We start from the raw sequence: 19,091 nt of genomic DNA on the forward strand, positions 1-19,091 counted from the left end.
GTACTTAGACCCGGTTCACACACGGGCGACACGACTTGCAGGTCGCCTCAGCGAGGCGACCTGCAAACAACTTCCGTGGCGACTTGCAAAACGACTTCTGTATAGAAGCCTATGCAAGTCGCCCCCAAAGTCGTACAGGAACCTTTTTCTAAGTCGGAGCGACGCAACGGTTCCATTGTACAGAACAGGAGGCGACTTGTCAGGCGACTAGGTCGCCTGACAAGTCGTCCCTGTGTGAACCGAGTCTTACTGTTGTGTCTGTGGGCATTCTGCGTGTCTGTAACGGACATTTATAGACCGTTGTAAAAATCACAGATTTTCTAAACTGTCACTGAATTTATTGATGGTTGGCAACCCAGTTTGACATGTTTGTAGTGGAGAAACTCAAACGCCCAGAGCCCTGACCTTAGCCCTTTTATACACATTTGGGATCAGTTGGAACACAGAGCAAGCCAGGTGTTCTCATCTAACATCAGTAGCTGACCCTACAAATGTTCTTTGGGCTGAGTGTTCCCACAGCCCTACTCCAAAATCTTGGGGAAGGCCTTACTAGCAGAGGGGAGGTTGTTAAAGCAGCAAAAGGGGGGCATGCCCCATATTAATGCCCATGGTCCCAGAATGGTAATATCCAATATGCTCATATAAGTGTGGTGGTCAGATGTTCACAAACGTTTGGCCATATAGTGTATATTAAATAAGAAATGGACGGGTAATTATACCTTGTTGTTTTATGTGAATTTGTAGGAACTCCTGGTAATGGGGTAAGTCTTTGAAGCACTGACACAATGCTTATTATTGTAAAGAGCTTCTAACACGCTGATGTTCATGATCCAGCTATGCTTCAGTTTTCAGTATCAGCTTGTGGCTTCAGTTTAAAAATCTCACCATTGCTTTCTAATGTGTTCAAGTAGGAAATCTTTACAGATGATAGCTACGTTTGTCCTGAAGTAGTGGCTGCATATTCGGTGTTGTTTGATACTATTTCTTTAGTCGAGGGGATTTTCCAATTTTAAAAAAAACTGAAAAGGACACTAAAGGTGGTTGTAAACCCTTACATATACCCAGTGAAGTGACTGGGGTCAAGTGATACACAGAGGTGAAATTCATGCTGAAAGCAGAGGAATAAAGCATCAGGCAGAAATGATATGCTCTGGATTGAGACAAGTACACACTATAGAGGGATATGCCTTTTTCATATTTCATGTCTGAAGTTTACAACCACTTTAAGGCCGGGTTCACACTGCCGTACGGAGTGGCTCACAGCAGGGGTCCGGTGTGTCCCTGTTCACCATTTCAGGTCTAATTTCAGTCTGAATTTGTGGCTGAATTCGTATTTGAAATGGACCAGAAAATGCACAGGACTCCTGTGCAATTTGCACCGGAGCCGCTCCAGAGATGTGTGAACCGACTCCATTGAGAGCCGGTCAAAATCTACTGACCTGCAAATTGGATGCGGCTTTCTCCGCATCCAATTCGCAGGTCAGAAGAAATCCGCATCCAATTCGCACTAGTGTGAACCCAGCCTAGAGCTGTACTCCTGGCAAACACCTAAATTACACACCTGTTAACTGTCTTATCTGCCTAAGGGTTTTTACTTTTGTCCAGACACTTTTCTAATTTTTACACCTCTGTCAGGAGAGTGACATAATTTTCTTTGTTGGCATTAAGGAATACAGTGGTGTCATCTCCCTTCTCCCAGTTGGAATAATTGTACAGGGAAAGAACAACACTGATAAGTCACCAGCTGTGCTCATTCTGCACTCTCCTCCTGTTTGCATGTTTCCTCGCAGCACATGTGCATGTAGCAGATTCTGATTGGTTCTAGGTGCTGCCCCTATTTCTCCCAGTCTAACTGCTGCTAGGGAAGACAGAGGGTGATACCATGTAGGGCTGCAACTAACGATTATTTTCATAATCGTTTAGTTGGCCGATTATTGTTTTGATTGATCGATTAATAACCTTAAAAAAGAAAAAAAAATGTGGTGTATAATTTATTTAATATGTAAAGTTTTTAAAAAAGGCAATTTATTCTTAAATATCTCTATGCAGTGGTAAATTTAAATAACCAACTATATGTTTAGGGAGCAAAATATCTAATCCACTCTGAGAATAACAGACAGAAGAGATATACTGTATATACTATTAGAGGAGCTATACTGTGTATATACTATTAGGATATATACTGTATATACTATTAGAGGTGATATACTGTGTATATACTATTGGGATATATACTGTATATACTATTAGAGGAGATATACCATGTATATACTATTAGGATATATATACTATTAGGATATATACTGTATATACTATTAGAGGAGATATACTGTGTATGTACTATTAGAGGAGATATACCGTATATATACTATTAGGATATATACTGTATATACTATTAGAGGAAATATATACTGTATATGCTATTAGAGGTTATATACTATTAAAGGGTGAATCTGGTAAATATCATCAGACAGAGAGATCAATTTTTTTTATTAAAAAAAACAAACAAACAATGTCTTCCTTCAAAAAAAATGTAATTCTAAGAACGTTTGTTCGTTTTTCTAATCGTTAGTGGGGTCAAAACGATGTTCATTTTCAACCACAATGACGGGAAAATTTGGAAATGTATTTTATTTATTTATTTCAGTTACTTATATAGCGCTGTCAATTTACACAGCACTTTACATATACATTGTACATTCACATCAGTCCCTACCCTCAAGGAGCTTACAACCTATGGTAGAAATAATAGAAAACTACAGACAGACCGTGTATGTGGTTTTCATTCAGAAATTCAATTCATTTTAAAAACCGGATGTTAAAAACAAGTGAAAATTTCAAACAACATTCTTTCATTGAGCGAATGTACATCGTCTGAAAATTCTCATCTGAAAATTTTGATCTGTTTCTGTAGTGCTTTTTGCTGTGCGTTTTGATTTTTGCGCACGTGATTTTGCTGTGATTTGCGTTTTTGCATTTTTTTTACCGATTTGTTGTTGGGCAGATTAAAAAACACAAATTGCTGCAAAAATGCATTACATGCTTTTCTGCAGCTTCTCCGTTGAAGTGTATTGAACCAAAAAACCCACACTGTTTTGTGTTTAGAAAAAAGTCCCCGACCCTTTCCAAATACACAGCGGCTGAAAAAAGCATAGATGTGAACGAATCCCATAGGAAACCATGCAAATTAACTGTAGTGCGTTTCTGCAAAAAGCACCAAAAAATACATAGATGTGAACCAGGTCTAAGACGTTTAGTAACATAATGGGGTAAAAAAAACTAATATTAGCCCTTCATAGTACAAAAGAAAGTAGATAATCACTACTGTAAGGAGTTCATTTTTTTACTGTAGAGCTATGAAAGTAAAATTTACAGTAGTGATTATTTGCTCTTTTTGTACTATAAAGGGCTCCTTTTATTTTTATTTAACCCCATTATGTTACTGGCCGATTAATTGATTATGAAAATAGCAATCGATTAATTTCATAATCGATTAGTTGTTGATTAATTGATTAGTTGTTTCAGCCCTAATATCATGGCAGATTTAGGTGCTTATGCTGTATGGAAAAATACAATTATACACAACTGTATTAACTGCTTGCGGACCAGCCGCTGCAGTATTACTGGTTTCAGGTTGGCTCCGCTGTGCGAAATCACGCTATTGTACGTGATCTCGCGAGGTCCGGATAGCAGGCGCACGCGCCCGCCGCGAGCTCCATGAGTCCGACCGTGGGTCCTGCTGATTCAATGTCCGCGGGGATCGTCTCACGGAGAGGAAGAACGGGGAAATGCTGATGTAAACAAGGAGTAATCGGGAGCAGTGATCAGTATCGTGTCACACATAGCCCACACAGTTAGAATCACTCCCTAGGACACACTTTACCCCTGCAGCACCTCCTCCTGGTTAACCCCTTCACTGCCAGCCACATTTACACAGTAATCAGTGCATTTTTAATCACACTTTTTGCTGTATAAATGTGAATGGTCCCAAAATAGCGCCAAAAGTGTCCGAACCGAAACTATCCCCTATTTTGTAGACGCTATAACTTTTGCGCAAACCAATCAATAAACGCTTATTGCGATTTTTTTTCTTTTTTTTTTACCAAAAATATGTAGAAGAATATGTATTGGCCTAAACTGAGGGGAAAAAAAATGTTTTTTTATATTTTTGGGGGGGGATATTTATTATAGCAAAAAGTAAAAAATATTGTTTTTTTTTCAAAATTGTCGCTCTTTGTTTGTTTATAGCTCAAGAAATAAAAACCACAGAGATGATCAAATACCACCAAAAGAAAGCTCTATTTGCGGGGAAAAAAGGACGTCAATTTTGTTTGGGAGCCATGTCGCACGACCGCGCAATTGTCAGTTAAAAAGCGACGCAGTGCCGAATCGCAAAGAGTGCTCTGGTCTTTGGCCAGCCAAATGGTCCGGGGCTGAAGCGGTTAAATCGTGCTTTTTTCCATCTGCCAGGGGTTCAGATGCAATAGTGTCTTTCAAATAAGCAGCCACTGTGCTGCTGACCTGAATGAGTTAGAGAAGGGACAGCTTTAATTAACTGATTAACTCCGCTTGCCAGGAAGCATGAAGGTTAGTACTAGGCTTTCTTATTAGAAAGCACCACATTTTTTAGCAGAGGGTTGCGCATGCATCTTTTAATTAAAATGTATTTGAAAAACAAATATTTCATCAAAGTATTGAAAAAACACTGGTTCATAAAATGTAAACCTTCTATGCACTTCAGCAAATTAGTGCTCCTATGGCCAGTCCCATGACATGATCTGACCACTAATTAAAAAGAAAGTTATATAAATAATGTGCAGATAGCAAAACAGTATCTATGGTTCTGTGTATCATTCATGACTATAGCATATACCGTCAATGATGCACATAATTGCATGGATTTGATATCCCTTAATCACACTAACAAGTGTTTGTGTAGCTAGAGTTAGCTCCGTTTAACACCCCCTCCTCAGCAGAATTTTTCTTCATATATTTTTTTTTTGTTGGCTTCCCCTTCCCCCTGCCACCATTCTGACTTAAAGCGGAGGGCCACCCCAGAAAAAAAATTACATTAACATTCTTAAAAAAATATTAAAAAAAAATTTGAAAAAAAATTTTTTTTTACTCACCAGAAACCCCTGTTGCTAGGCAGTCTTCCTAATCTGCCTCTTCCTATTCCGCGTGTCCCAGGAAACAACGGGGCCATTCACAAAGCGTCACGCGGCTCGTGCATGCACAGTAGGAAACGGGCAGTGAAGCCGCAAGGCTCCACTGCCTGTTTCCCTTAGTTAGGATGGCGGCGCCAGCACCCGATCTGATGGACAGATCGGCCTGGGGGTGGGGGTGGGGGGCGTCATTGCGGGCTCGCTGGACAGGTAAGCGTCCTTATTAAAAGTCAGCAGCTACAGGCGGGTCAGAATTACATGTTCCTGGTTCTGCAGCCTCATGGGACACTTACATCACATCTACAAGGGGGCCGCAGGATCGGGCACAAAGAGTGGCCTGAGGGTGGGCCCAGTGCAACATCAGTACCTGGCTGCATGCACCTTGGAAGAGGCGGACCAAGATGGCGGCATGGGACCCGGTGTATGTCCCCTGAACAGTAGGTTGCAGTGGGACAACACTGGATTCGCTTTGGTAGTGAGTATGTGTTTTGAAGAGAACCCAGAAATACAGGTATGAGGAAACAAGTTAAAGGGGTTGTAAACCTTCGCCGTTTTTCACCTTAATGCAGAAAAACATTTTTCAATGCAGCAGAGCCCCTCTTATACTTACCTGAGCCCCGAAATTTGCACGACGGGAACGAGCACACCAGCTCCGGCCGGTGTCTCATGTCTAGATTGATAGCAGCACAGCCATTGGCTCCCACTGCTGTCAATCAAATCCAATGACGTGGGGGGCGGGGCCGAGTCATACATTCGACGGCTATGCTGGACTCGGGAGCGCTTCCCCGAGGGGATTATTTGATGCGGGGAGGAGCCGCGAGAGCCGCCCCGGGACCCCAGAAGAGCAGGTTCGGGGCAACTCTGTGCAAAACGAGCTGCACAGTGGAGGTAAGTATGATATGTTTGTTATTTTAAATAAAAAAAAAAAACGAACCCTTACAATCACTTTAAGTGCTGTTTTAATTACTAGGGTTTTCAGCTTATGATTGCTGCAATAAAACAAGCAATAAAATATTATATTCTCAAGATTCAATGTAACCTTGATTGTATTATCTGCTTTGAATTGGCAAGTTACTGACGTTTTATTTTGTACATTGCAAGATGTTCAAATTACTGAGCAAAGGTTGTGCTGGGTGAACTTCTGTTGATTATACTATAAAATTGAAACAATGTCTTGTTTACTTTTTGTATCGCTTTTACTATCTTCTTTTAAATGCTACAAAATAATATATCACCTGCTTTGCCTATACATTGAAGTCATTGGAGGTTTTGTCCACATTGGATATGATATGAAAGTAGTGTGCAGTGGCCGCCCATCCATACGGGGTGCAGGGGCGCCGCCCCCTAATCCATGCGCCTGGCCCCTAACCTACATGAAATTAGTGGAGGAAGGAGAAATCCACTCTTGGATAGTTGACAACCAAGCAGTGTACCCATAGCAAGATTTCCTAGCAACTCCTGTTGTGAAAAAAAAAACAAAACATGTACATAGGCTCTTAGATGTCATTAGTGGTTGAAATACTATCTGTGTGTTTTGGCCTTCGGCAGCCAATCAGATAAAATCTACACTTTCCGAACTATCAATACAGGTTTGAAACTTATCAGTTGCTTTGAGGTCTTCAATAAGTATTGCTTTCCAATTGTCTCACATTTCATAATAAAACACTCATTGTCATATCTGTTATGCCCCGTACACAGGATCGGAAATTCCGCCAGCAAAAGTCCAATGAGAGCTTTTGGTCGGAATATGCGATCGTGTGTATGCTCCATCGGACTTTTGCTGGAGGAATTTTGGCCAGCAAAAGATTGTGAGCATGTGCTCAATTTTTTGGTCGGAAAAAGTTCCGATGGGAAATTCTGTTCGTCTGTACAAATTCCGACGCGCAAAATTCCTATGTATGTTCAGAAACAATTCGACGCATGCTCGGAAGCCTTGAACTCAATTTTCTCGGCTCATCGTAGTGTCAGAGAACTTTTTGTGACCGTGTGTATGCAAGCCAAGCTTGAGCTGAATTCCATTGGAAAAACCATCCAAGTTTTTTCCGACAGAAAATCCGCTCGTGTGTATGAGGCATTACTGTTTCAGTCTATCGATTTTGCCTGTAGTAGACTGGATTTGCTAGCTGTTCTGTAACTGCAAATGAACAGTACTTATAGCTCCTATCTTATATCAAGTCATTAGTAAAAGACATTAGTAAAATCATACACACTGATAATTTTCTGAATGACTATAGATGGAGAAGATAAAAAACACAGTGCAGTATGACCCCTACAGCATCATTATTTTGGCACTCTAACTGTTTCTTCCTTTATTTCTTTAGTACTTAGAGTCTGTTAGGCCCCTTATGGATGAGCAGCAGTTTAAGAGAATGGAAGGCCTTGCCGATGATTTTGCCATTAACCTTGGACCAAAACTTCAGTGGTACTTGAAGCTGAAATCGTGGTGGGCCACAAACTATGTAAGTGACATGTTTTTTCCAGCAGTTTTTCTAAGTGCAAATAAGAAGAAAGCTTTTATTGTAATGTGAAAAAAAATGTAGCTTCGTCAAGGGCTCTCTCTTAATTTTTGTTCTGTGTGATGTAGGTGACAGACCTGCTGTCTGAAATGCTAAAACAAATCTGTTAGCATTATCCTCATATGTTATAATAAAAATATTTTTATATAAAAGTTGTAAAGGCTCAGGATAACAAAATAAATTTGACAGACTGGGAAATTCTTGGAGGCGTTACAAGAAATATCTAATAAAAGGATAAACAGAAAGCAAACCCAAATCTGCTTTTGTTCTGTTCTTCAATCTCCTGGAGGCTGTGTGCCCTTCGAGTTGAAAATTGACAAATGGCCTTATCTCATGTATGCTGCTCCAGGTGCTCAATTTGCTCTGTCCTTTGTTCTATGCTGACATGCACTGCTGCCTTCTGCTGTCTTGGTACATCTTGTAAGAACTGCTCTGATAGATGCACTAATGTTCAGCTCTGCTAGATCAGCAATCGTTTTTGTGCTGGACTCCTGACACAGAAAACCATATCCTACTGTTAGGTTCCTGTCACTGTAACTTTAACCCTTCTTGCAACCCTAACCTTCTCTGTAACCCTTAACTGTAATTTCAATTCTCTGTAATGCTTACCCTCCCTGTAATTACAACCCTCTCTGTAGTCTTAACTATATATCCAGCCCACTCCATAACCCCAACCCTCCCTCTAATTCCAACCTTTCTTGTAACCCCAACCCTCCCTCTAATTCCAGCCCTCCCTCCTATTCCAATCCTTGTAACCCTAACCTTCCCTCTAATTCCAACCCTTTCTGTAAAGCTGGCTATAGATGGATCGAAAACTGGCCTGTTCACCAGAAACCAGCCCAATTTCGATCCACGTGTCCCTACTTAAGAGAAGTTCATCTAATGATCGACTTCTTTTGAACAGGCTTGTTGAAAAATATGTCTTGGTCAGTAGCTGCAGCTCTGGATCAATATATTCTGACCGCGGAGAGTCACTACTGTCAGAATACGTGCCAGCGGGGAGGATTCCTCCATCCACAATCAAGGTGGATGGAGGAATCTGTTATGGGTTTTTTTCTTAAACAGCCCCTTGGCTGATTGTAAAAAAAAAAAAGCAAGTAATCTACGGCGCTGCAATTCCAACCACAATCCCAACCCTCTCTGTAAACTTAAGACAAAAGTAAGAACATTTGGCCAGACTTAGTTGCCTCTAAAGTCCGGCCAAATGTTCTTTCTTTGTCTTAAGCCATATTCAAGGATGTGGCAATGGAGTTGTTTTTACTATTTTTACTATCAACTTCTGTCTGTAACCCTAACCCTCCCTGTAAATCCAACCTGTGTGTTACCTTAACCCTACCTCTAATTCCAACCCTGTCTGTAACTATAACTATTATTTCAACCCTCTTTGCAAACCTAACCCTCCATGTAAATCCAGCCTTCTCTCTAACCCCCCACCCTGTATTTCAACCCTCTCTGTAACCCCGAATGTTCCTGTAATTCCAACCTCCACTGTAAACCTAACCCTCCCTCCAATTTCAACTCTCTCTGTAATCTTAAAACTAACCCTCTCAGTAATCCCAACCCTCTCTGTAGCCCTAATAATACATGTAATTCTCTGTAACCCTAGCCCTTCATGTTATTTCAACCTCTTTGTAATCCTAACCCTTCCAATCATTCCAACCTCGCCTGTATCCCTAACCCTTCCTCTAATAACAAACTTTTTAACCTTAACACTCCTTGTAACCCTAACCCTTTATATAACCCCAACCCTTCCTGTAATTCCAACCCTCTCTGTAATCCTAACCCTTTCTGTAATTTCTCTTGCTGTAATCCCTAAAACGTTCTCAAATTGTAACCCTCATTGTAACCGCAACTACAATAAAAACCCTCTCTGTAACCCTAACCCCACTCCTCCCATGCAATCATACCCCCCCCCCCCCCCCCCATTACCCAAATGTATCGTAAGCCTTTGTTTAGCTCTACCTACTTCCTAGTATTGACTTGGAGTTTATGTTGGCTTTTTTTTTATTGCTGCCATTAGCTAAGAAAGTGTCAGGGGAACAAAGTGAAGGTAATCATAAGCAACTGCAGGGGTGGCATTAAAGTGAACCTGTTGTTTTGCTTTTTGTGTTTAAAGTACATGTTCACTTTAAAGCTTCACTCATTTGCCACTCTCTTTCCTCTAATGGTGCCAAATCATGTTTTCTTTTCCAAAATCCCTCTTTGTGTCATTGTGTGTGGTATGTGTGGGAGAAATATTTCTTACTAGTGCAGAATTTAGTAATCACAGAATTGTACTCATTGTTAGAATGCCTTATGAAAAGACCCATAGTATCTCAATTATATAGCGTATGTATATCATATACATTTTTCATATATATATATTTTTTTATAAAATATTTATTTTATATTATTTAGTACAACTGTATAGCAGCTAAAAGGTAGTAATAGATTACTTATTTCTTTTTGACTCTTGTATTTTTAAAAGTATTGGTATCTTTTACTAAAGAGTCTGCAGTAGAAAAGTGTAAGCTAAAGTTGGTCCAGGTTTTGAATTTGCTGGTTAATATAGACTCTGTTCTTACTTTGGTCATATGGACCTTTTGTATGCATACCATTCTCTCATCACAGTTGCTGTAGATTAGTGTTTGTCCACTTTCTTGATATAGGGGCTCGACTGCAGCTACTGATTTAATTGATGGGCCACACATAATATTTAGTGAATATAAGGTTAAAGAAAGCTGTCAAAGACTAGTAGCATCCTACAAGAGATGGTCAGAGACCACGAACATGCTATAGGACTTGTTGGAGACATAACTTCCTTCAAGAGACAATGAAAGACATTGCATGCTTCAAGAGGCAATTAAACTTTTCTGAGGACAACTGGATGTTTATTTTCTGGATACTCATTATTAAAGTGTATCTAAATCCCCAAAAAACAGTTGACTGTATTGAACTTACCAGTTTTTAGAAGTGGTGGCTGCATTTGTTTCCTTTTTCTAGTGTTTTTTTTTCACTTTAGCATTGTCAACCTAGGTTGATCTCCTGATTTGGACTTCAAACACTCCCCCCCCCCCCCCTCATTTCTGTGACCTAGAGGAACATCGCTTTGTAGTTCACAGAAGTTAGGTTAGCTGATAACATCATGATTTCTGACGGGATCAAACAGCATTTTTTTGTACTTGCTCAAAATGTACTTATCTTTAACAAAAGAAAACAAATGCTGCCACCACATATAAGAATTTCGTAAGCTGTAAAATGTTATTTTTTTCCAATTAGGTTTAGATGTAGCTTATAATTTGTGTGACACTTTTCTTTAAAAGGTTACCCTAAATCTCTTTTCTCACTGTACTGATTTCTCTGTTTCTTGATAGGTAAGTGACTGGTGGGAAGAGTACATCTACCTCAGAGGCCGTGGACCAATCATGGTCAACAGCAATTACTATGCAATGGTGAGTTTGTCTATTTAGAGAAAGTATAGCCAGGTGGGTAGGTGAGATAGAATAAAATCAACCAAAAAGCTAAAAGCAACCAACTAAACCAGTGGGAGAGCCATCTAACAGAGGATATATGCATGTTTCTCATCTGTCACATCTCCTTAAAATAGGTTGATTCGCCCTCCCGGGGAAATGTTGTATGTTGTATATTTTTTATGAAAAAACTCAATAAAAAGATTTAAAAAAAAATAGGTTGATTCCTCATTTTAGGATAGTGGCCATGCGGAATTGCGGATCATTCTTTTTTGCCCTGGGCCAGCTGCTGCCTTACAGCACTAATACATGCTAATGTTATGGAACCACAGGGTTTTCTGCCCATCACAAGCACATTATATGGAAACCATGGTTTAGAGGAGTAGAGATTATGGACTGACAAGATGGTACAGCCAGAGAGATTATGGTGAGATGGGTTACGAGTCAACCAGTGCAATTCACAGTAGAGCCTTCCCAAAAGAAAAGTTGCCTGTCAGTATCATTTCCATCACAAATTTATTGTGTTTAGGGAAAAATCTACTGACACATGGACATTTTTCCAGTGTATTATTCAACCATTTTTGTGACGTAGCCATATTGTGACTTTAGCTAGAATTTGCAATGCAGCCCATCAATTCACCAGAATGTTATCAGTGGCTAATTCCTCCCATTCCTTACATATGTTCAGATGAACTTGCGTCTTTCTGTTGAATATTGTTTTATCTTCACCAGTTCCTTGTAAATTGTTTTATCTCATGTTCTGTACTATTTATTACTAGAACGGTTGGGTAAATGTTGGCAATGTAAAGTTCAAACTACAATAAAACCACTATCAAAATAAACCACTAAATAGCAGGACATTTTATTACCACTTGACATCATTTGCCCTCTCCCCTATGAATAATGTTCCCATGAATTGACATATAAGTACATTGACTATTAACCTTTTTAATCTGCCTTTGTTTGCAAATAAGAAGATACAGCTATCTATATTTATCAGTGACTAGTGGTGTAGTAAGAGCTGTCCCCATGCAGGACATAAAAACAGGTTCACTTTAAGGTAGCCCTTGTAAGCAGCATCTACTCCTCTATTGTTTTGTTCTATTAAGCTGGGGAGTGAAAGGAAAGCCTTAGGTGAGCTATGAGTCCAAGGATTCTTAGCCTCTCCATGTGACAGAGATGATTGACCAAAAGCTGCCACATGGAATATCCTCTGACTCTCCGTGCTGAAATGAGTGGCAGGAAAACAAAGGAAAAGTAAGTGTATGCTGGGGTTTATGAGAGATTGAAGCAAACATATTGCTTTTTCTTGAATGGCAAGCTTGCCATCAGAAGTAGACTGAGAAAATGGGAAAAGGAGCATATGCTCAGTATTCTGTCTGTGACAGCAAAGTCTCAGTCACTGCTGGTGACCCATATCTTTGTTTTTGTTTTTTGGGGCCTATATTAAAGGTCATGCGATTAATGGAAAGTCAAACCAACCCAAAAAGGCTAGTTCTGACAATGTAACTGCATGTCAAAGCCTGGAAGTACTAAACAAGTTGCTGAATATACACAGCCGCTTCAGTTAGTATAATGCCATGGCAGATTCTGGAGTGATTTGGAAAAGTCTTGAGCATTATCTGCAACAACATTTTTCTAGACACCACTCACCACAGTTTACAATATATATATATATATATATATATATATACATATATATATATATATATATATATATATATATATATATACATATATATATATATATATATATATATATATATATACATATATATATATATATATATATATATACATATATATATATATATATATATATATATATATATATATATATATAAATACTTTTTTTTTTTTTTTTTTAAGAATCATACATACCTAGGTGGATGCTGCTTCTGTTCCTCAAACACCGCCGATCGCTCGGTTCTCACAGATCCCTGAGCAGAGAGCTGGTGGCTGTCTCAGGCTTTCTGCTCTGCCCACCCCCCACTCTCACTGAAGCGCTGGGCTGTGGAGGGGGTGGGAGCGCCTGGCTCAGGCTATCAGCTACTCCCTGAGAGGCTGAGCCGGTTGCCAGTTCAGGCATGTGGACGTATCCCATCTTCATTGTCGCAATCTTTCCCCAGCCTGGACTGGCTCTGTGACATGAGTGAAAACCGGTCACAGGAGTGCAAAATGAACTGCACTCCTGTGATCCACAGGAGAAGTGCAGCTAAATGAGCTTTGGCTGTACTTCTCCTTTTAAGTTAAATACATGTATATATTTTATTCTATGTAATGGAAACTAAAGAATTATTTAGGCTGCCACTGATGACCTCTTTTGGAAGTTGCCTGACAGTCTCTGGTTTCAGCTCCTAACTAGAAACACGCTTGGAAATGAGTCAATTAAAAAAGTCAGAATCCTTGATCTGCGTACTTGTTCCAGGAAAATGTCTCAGAAAGAGCTATTTGCCAGTAAATTAGCATGAGACAGGCAAATAGTATTTTAAGAAGAGCAGCAATGGAAGGTACATACTGTATGCTTTTCAATACAGGTTAAATTATGTCATTATATTCTTTCCATGGTCACAATTGTGATGAATATAAAAAATGACCTTTATCTTCCAGGATTACCTATATGTGTTGCCAACCCATATCCAAGCTGCAAGAGCTGGCAATGCCATCCATGCCATTTTACTCTATCGAAGAAAACTGGACAGAGAAGAAATTAAGCCGGTATGTATAGTTATGTCCATAGCAATACTACTGATGTTTTTGTAAAATATTGTTTCACTCAATAATGAAAATGCTGTGTGGAATGTGACATATAACCATCTTTAGGGCTCCAGTGCCAAGATTCATCAGCTGGACTTGGCTCTTTATACTGGAGCCATACTTCGGAGCTCAAGGCACATGGGGTGCAAATAGTTGGCTGGTCTTTGAGGCTAAGTGGGAAACAGGCTGGAGTGTAGTTCTTCTAATTCATTTAGATTAACTGGAAACCAACCTTTGTGGGCATCTGATGGACCTTTGTGGGCATCTAAAGAAAAATATGTAAAGGTGCCAGATCAGCATGGGCATAACCTAATGACATCATCATGCCATGCATTGGGGTTGATTTACTAAAGGCAAAAAGACTGTGCACTATTCAAAGTGCAGTTGCCCTCTGCAAGTGCAGTTGCTCTAGAGCTTAGTAAATGAGGTAAGGCTTCACCTTGCAAAGAGTACCCAATCACATGCAAGGAAAATAAAAAAAAAAAGAATTTTTGCTTGAACATGATTGGATGGTGAACGTCAGCAGAGGTTCTACTCATTTACGAAGCTCTAGAGCAACTGCTCTTGCAGAGTGCAACTACACTTTGGAAAGTGCACAGTCTTTTTCCCTTTAGTAAATCAACCCCATTGTGATTCATTTAGGAACTTTGACTAGGTGAGGCACTGTATATAAAATCTGCTAATGGTAGTCTTTGGCTGGATGGAGTTAGAATGAAAGGGGGTGAGCCTCTGTCAGGTTAAAAATGTTGTTTGTCTCCTCATTGAGCAGATATTTGTTGTCAGATTGTAAATACTGTCTCTGTGCCCATCAAGTAGATTTCTCTTCTTTTCCTTATACATCTGATACCGATCACATGGGCAGAAAGTGAGGGGAAATGCATACAGCAAAAAACTTACAGGGGTGCTAACCTTCCCCTCTCATCGAGCATATTTGTTTTAATGGCTGCCTGTGTTCCAAATACAGGAAATTGGGACATTGGATGTGGGAAAACCCACATTCAATTTGCATATGTGAGAACCCAGGCCTGACAAAACATAGGGAGGGATTTACTACAGCTGGTGCACACAAAATCTGATTCAGGGGTGTCAGCCCTGCCCAGTTATCTTTTGTTAAACTGCTCAAACCCTCTCCCTGCCCTATTCTCCACAACCTAAGGGCTAATTGTTCTGTGGTCCAAGGTATGAACTGGGAAGTCTAACTACCTTCCTGGAGATAACACAGGAAGTATGTGGAGGACACAGGACAGCTCTGAATTTCTGACATGATTAACAGTTTTTGCACTTACATTGGAACCTTGGATTGCGAGTAACGCGGTTTACAAGTGTTTCACAATACGAGCTGTTATAAAAAAAAAAATCCTGACTCACTTTGCGAGCGTTGTCTCGCAAGACGAGCAGGATTCAAGCCTCTGGGGTGTGCAGTATCGCATTTGGCCAGAGGTACGGGGGCGCCGGAAGCCACTCGGAGCCGCTCGGAGACACTCGGAAATGCTCGGAGACACTCGGAAACACTCCGTTCCTGAGTATCTCCAAGCGTCTCTGAGTGGTCTCCGAGCGTTTCCGGACCGTCTCGGGCTCCCCCACACCTCTGGCCACATGCGGTACTGCATAGACAAGCAGTGGCTATGGAACTGGTTATCTGAGTTTCCATTATTCCTTATGGGGAAACTCGCTTTGATATACGAGTGCTTTGGATTACAAGCATTCTTCTGGAACTAACTATGCTCGTAATCAAAGGTATTACTGTATATAGCAGATACAAAAAAAACACTTTCAATAGTATATTTAAAGTATATGTAAACCCTTACCTCATAAAAGAACCTATTCAGTCTAAAATAGGGACGCAACATGTATGTATGTATAGATAGAAAAAACATTATAAATGCTTTTTTGCCCGTTTGATCACATAAGTGATCTCATAATCTCTGTTCTCAGCTACACAAGGGCCAGGGGAGGAGAAACAGCAGTACACTGGTGTTCCCAGTGAATAGCTGTATGTGTGGGTGGGGGTGATAGGACAAGTCTGATTATTGGAGGAAAGCAGGCTGAGTTCCCAGCACAGCTATAGAACTGGCCACACGGTGCTCTCATGCCTAGTGTGGTTGGTTTTTAATAGGGAAGCAGAGGGACTGGCAGGAACACCGGGGATTTCACACACAGGAAGCAATACAATTAAAACAGGATACTTTTTCATACAAGTACATGGTACAACAGGCACATATCAGGACTATGAAATGAACAGACCAAAGTGGAGAAAAGAAGAGAAGTTAATTCTTAGCGTTGGCAGACACTTGTTGTCTTGTTGGGTTTTAAATAAAGATCTGTTTTTCAGTTAAAATAGAATTATTGTAAATTTCTTTGGAGGATGCAAACACTTGTAAATAAATTACATTGCCTTGTCTTTATTTCTAAACTTAATATATTTCTAAAATTGTATTTGTAACCCTGCGGCACACTGTGTTGGTATGTGGTGTAGATTCTGCTGATGGGATCCACTGTTCCATTATGCTCATCTCAGTGGGAAAGAATGTTTAATACTTCCCGGATACCTGGAGAAGAAACAGGTAAGAGCAGCCAGTGGTTGTATAACCAGTCCCTGCAATTGGTCAAATATTAACTGTGAGACTCCTCGCCCATCACATTGGCATGGATGTCAGCTTCCAAGGATTACAGTTAATAAGATTAGATGGCGACAAGTCAAAGTGTTTGATTGCGAACAGGAATTTGGCTTTATCCTTTACAAGGAACCATGTATACAACTCCATGGAAGCTGACATATAAAGAATTTGAGGGTTACACTATATCAGTATTATATTTGTTGAATTTGATCTCGTTTTGAAAATTCCCTAAATTAATTCTTGATTGATGATGGCCAACAGGCACTGCCTGGGAGCAGTTTTCAATGATGGCAATTTTTTATGGTCTCTCGCAGGTAATATTTCACATCTTTGTCCTTCCTTCGTCTAGATGGCTGCTTGGCTCTACCTCTCCTTAATTTGTGTTTCCATTCCAGGTTCATCTGGGTCCTTTCATGTTTTGTATTGCTTTATTTTTTTTAAATGACTTTTTTGCCTGTTTGACAATACTTTATTTTCCATACCCTCCCCTTATTTTGTCTCATCCTTTTGTTTCCTTTCAGCTTATGATTAATAATACCATTCCAATGTGTTCCGCCCAGTATGAACGAATGTTCAATACTAGCCGTATACCTGGCATTGAGACAGGTACAGCTTTGGCCCTGTCTTCCATGTTGTCAGTCATCTCAATTGTAGCGCATGTGCAGCAAGAGCCACGTTTTTTTTTTTTAACACGCGCGTGACAACATAACACTTCATTTTTGTATGTTTATGTCATTTTTTGTTGTATTGTTTCAAAATGAAACGCAGGAGCCTAACTCTACTAGAGTGGACCATTTACAAACTGACTGCTATATACAGTGGAACCTTGGTTTACGAGTAACGCGGTTAACAAGTTTTTTAAAAGACGAGCAACTTTCTTTTTTCAATTCTGACTCAGTTTGCGAGTGTTGTCTGAATTCAAGCTAATGGGCGGTGCAGTACCCCATTTGGCCAGAGGTGCGGGGGCGCCGGGAACACTCGGAACGGTTCAGAGCCTTTCCGAAAAAACTCGGAAGGACTCAGAAATACTCTGTTCGAGAGCCTTTCCAAGCCTTTCCGAGGCTTTCCGAGTTCAGCCAAGCTGTCCCCGAGTATTTCCGAGACTCTCTGGCACCCCCACTTCTGGTGACACGTGGTATTGCATGTAATAGAAGTCAGTGCGGAACAAATTATCTTAATTTCCATTGACTTCTATGGGAAAACTTGCTTTGAAATGCGAGTGCTTTGGATTACAAGCATTCTCCTGGAACGGATTATGCTCGTAATCCAAGGTTCCACTGTTCCACATGGCAATTTTTTTTGTTGCTAGTTCCATTTTTAGTGAATTTCTTAAATGCTAAGGGAATTGTGAAAGCTGAACTCTGGGTACAAAACATTTTATTTGATATATTCCTCAATAATAAACCAAAATGCCTTTTGAAAACCTAGCTATTATTTCCATGTGAAAGCAATAGTGAAAATATCACTGTGCTGCACATGTGTACAAGGGAATGGATACAGAACCAGCTACCCTGCACAAGTAAAGAGGGCAGCAGTGACCGGGCTTTATTACAGAAAATCTCTATGGAGAGGAAAAGCACCAGAGTTACTGCACAGATCTGCAAGAAATACACAAAGGACAGCAAGAATACTAATGCCTCTTATATTTAGACAATATTTATTTAGCCCAGATTTCAGCTTTAATGGGTGCTTTTTCCCAAAAATTCTCAGGAATACTGTACTACTGAAGTTAGCAAAGACTTCTAAGAAGTAACTATTTTTTTTTTTACCTGGAGAGGCTTTCTCTGAGACTTAATATAAATGGGAATGACAGGCAAAATTTGATGTGTTCCTTGTAATGTCCATGCTTATGTACCCGATTACTAGCAAAGAGATCAGACAGCACATATATACTGAAAGAATTAGGCATACTGTATGTCCTCTTTTCCATGGAAGATATAAAGGGAATGTATAGTGGCTTTGCAGAAATATTCTTTCTTATTATGATGAGGACTAATCAAAAAACAGTTAGTATTTCTTGTTCCTCTCCCTGCCTTAAAGTGATTCTAATTTTTTTTTTTTAATTTAAGCATAACAAACATGTCATACTTACCTGCTCTGTGCAGTGGTTTCGCACAAAGCAGCCCAGTTCCCCCTCTTCTCGGGTCCCTTGCCGGTGCTCTTGGCCCCTCCCTTCTGCCGAGTGCCCCGCAAGCAAGCAGCTTGCTATGGGGGCACCTGAGCCGAGTCTCTCCTTATTGGCTCACTGACATTGATTGACAGCAGCAGGAGCGAATGGAGCCCTGTTGCTGTCCCAGCTAATGAGGAGGGAGAGTCCTGGACTCTCATGCAACATGGCTGGATTGAGATGGGACTCGGGTAAGTATGGGGGGAAGGGGGGGGCTGAGGCACACAGAAGGTTTTAGAATGCATTAAGATAAAAAACCTTCTGACTTTAGAATCACTTTAAGGCTGAATTCCAGCAATTCACCAAAATATACCCTTGCAGTGGGCCCTTCACCTTTTCGCACTGCAAGGGTTTCCTGCTGGTTAGGTCTAGGGATGCAGTAATAAGTAAAGGACTCACCTTATTCTCTGCTCAGGCAG

The 19,091-nt window shown here is 40.3% G+C and overlaps 1 protein-coding gene across 4 annotated transcripts in view; it reads left to right on the forward strand.

Moving 5' to 3' along the window:
• CPT1A (carnitine palmitoyltransferase 1A) overlaps positions 1-19,091 on the forward strand; it is a 119,238-nt gene that overhangs the window by 47,794 nt on the left and 52,353 nt on the right. For 3 of the 4 annotated variants that reach the window (XM_073604567.1, XM_073604566.1, XM_073604568.1), the window contains exons 6-9: positions 7,487-7,624; positions 11,035-11,112; positions 13,741-13,848; positions 16,364-16,451. In XM_073604567.1, the coding sequence (XP_073460668.1) occupies positions 7,487-7,624; positions 11,035-11,112; positions 13,741-13,848; positions 16,364-16,451 (412 nt within the window). Of the gene's footprint in view, positions 1-7,486; positions 7,625-11,034; positions 11,113-13,740; positions 13,849-16,363; positions 16,452-17,026; positions 17,112-19,091 lie in introns of all 4 variants that reach the window. The other variant, XM_073604569.1, reaches the window with a different exon arrangement.

This window comes from Aquarana catesbeiana, linkage group LG11 (assembly GCF_042186555.1).
Source record: "Aquarana catesbeiana isolate 2022-GZ linkage group LG11, ASM4218655v1, whole genome shotgun sequence".
Taxonomy (NCBI): domain Eukaryota; kingdom Metazoa; phylum Chordata; class Amphibia; order Anura; family Ranidae; genus Aquarana; species Aquarana catesbeiana.